Source organism: Histoplasma capsulatum, genomic scaffold, assembly GCF_000149585.1.
Source record: "Histoplasma capsulatum NAm1 scaffold_14 genomic scaffold, whole genome shotgun sequence".
In the NCBI taxonomy this organism is placed as follows: domain Eukaryota; kingdom Fungi; phylum Ascomycota; class Eurotiomycetes; order Onygenales; family Ajellomycetaceae; genus Histoplasma; species Histoplasma mississippiense.
Genome location: NW_001813969.1, coordinates 184,327 through 185,609, shown reverse-complemented (window position 1 = coordinate 185,609; position 1,283 = coordinate 184,327). Strand labels below are relative to the sequence as shown.

Genomic DNA, 1,283 nt, shown 5'->3' with positions numbered 1-1,283 from the left:
CGAGGCTCTTAGCGGTTAGAGAAGTTGTTTTGACGGCCATATGCGTTGCTGGGGCCGCGAGAGGGCTTTCGGTATCGCATCTTTTCACTAGTCTACGCAGGGTGCGCGTGTCCATGGTAAGTGCATTGCTTGACGTCGCAGTAGCAGTCTTTGCGCCTGAAGGAGACGGGGAAGAAAGCTGGGAGGAATATATATATGGAGTACTATCGGGGAAGGCGAGGTAGATTATTCTTGATGAGTCGGTGTAAATGTATGGGGACTGACGGGGTTGTTGGTAGGGGGAGTCGATGACGAAGATGCGAACAAAGGTTAATGGAAGCGTCTTTGAGCGGTATATGTAGTAATGGGCCTTCACGAGAGGAGATATTTCGTGCTGGATGGATCTAAGAAAGGTCGAGGCGTGGAATCGAGGGAACGGGGTGGATGCATCTCCTCCCGACTGAAACTGGGCAGAATCGCCTTTGAGAGGTACCAATTGGAGAGCCGTCCACCGCAGTCCGACTGGATGGTCCTCAATGTAGCGCATGTCCACCATTGCAAGCTGACGAAGCGATATCCCATGCCTCCAATCTCCCTCGAGGATCCGATCAATCACCTCCCTCTTGCCACCCTTCCGGTCCCGGAGGTCCTCATATATGGCCCTCAACTCCTCCACTGATGCAGCGAGTGGGTAAGCAGTAAGGCCCTCCTCTTCCGCGACAAAATTGACCACACTGCGAGGGCCAAGGTACGGCGGAAAGGCCTTGACATCTTTGTCATCTAGCCATTGGATTACCAGGTCAAGCAGGGAGGATCGGGATAGCTTTCCCAAGGCTTTGACGAGCGAAAAGGTGGTTGAGGGGATGCGGAAGGAATCTGGGAGACTCGCAGCAGTTGGGGCGCGGACGGCCACGCGACGAGTCATTTGGCGTTACCTCTAGCTATATAGCCATTGGGATTCAAGAATCGGGCGTGCCAGTCAGGGAAATATCAGCTAGAGAGGGTGTGAGTTTGTTATTATGTTGTAATGCACGGCAATGTTCTCTATCCTGACGCGATCACGGGCGTTGTTTGTTTTCGAAGGGTGTATTATTGGCTGACTTCCTGACCCTTTGCCAAGCCTAAGAACATCAGTTAACGCAGTAACCGTGCCAAGCGCATCTCACTACCTCCCATTAGTGAGTGCGCCACACCGTAAAGGTAAGAACACCGCAATGGTAATAATTTGAAATAGGTATCTTTTAAAAGATACCTATTTTCATTTTTAAGAAAATCATGAATATCTTCAACAATATAATAAGTAG

At 50.5% G+C, this 1,283-nt stretch overlaps 1 protein-coding gene across 1 annotated transcript; it reads right to left on the bottom strand.

Annotated features, from left to right (window-relative positions):
• Positions 1–87: 87 nt before the first annotated feature.
• On the bottom strand, positions 88–904 carry HCAG_08967 (predicted protein; the record flags this gene model as incomplete). Its single annotated transcript, XM_001536082.1, has 2 exons — positions 88–92; positions 265–904. 2 exons carry the CDS (start codon positions 902–904, stop codon positions 88–90), a joined length of 645 nt encoding a protein of 214 aa, XP_001536132.1.
• Between the last annotated feature and the right edge of the window lie 379 nt (positions 905–1,283).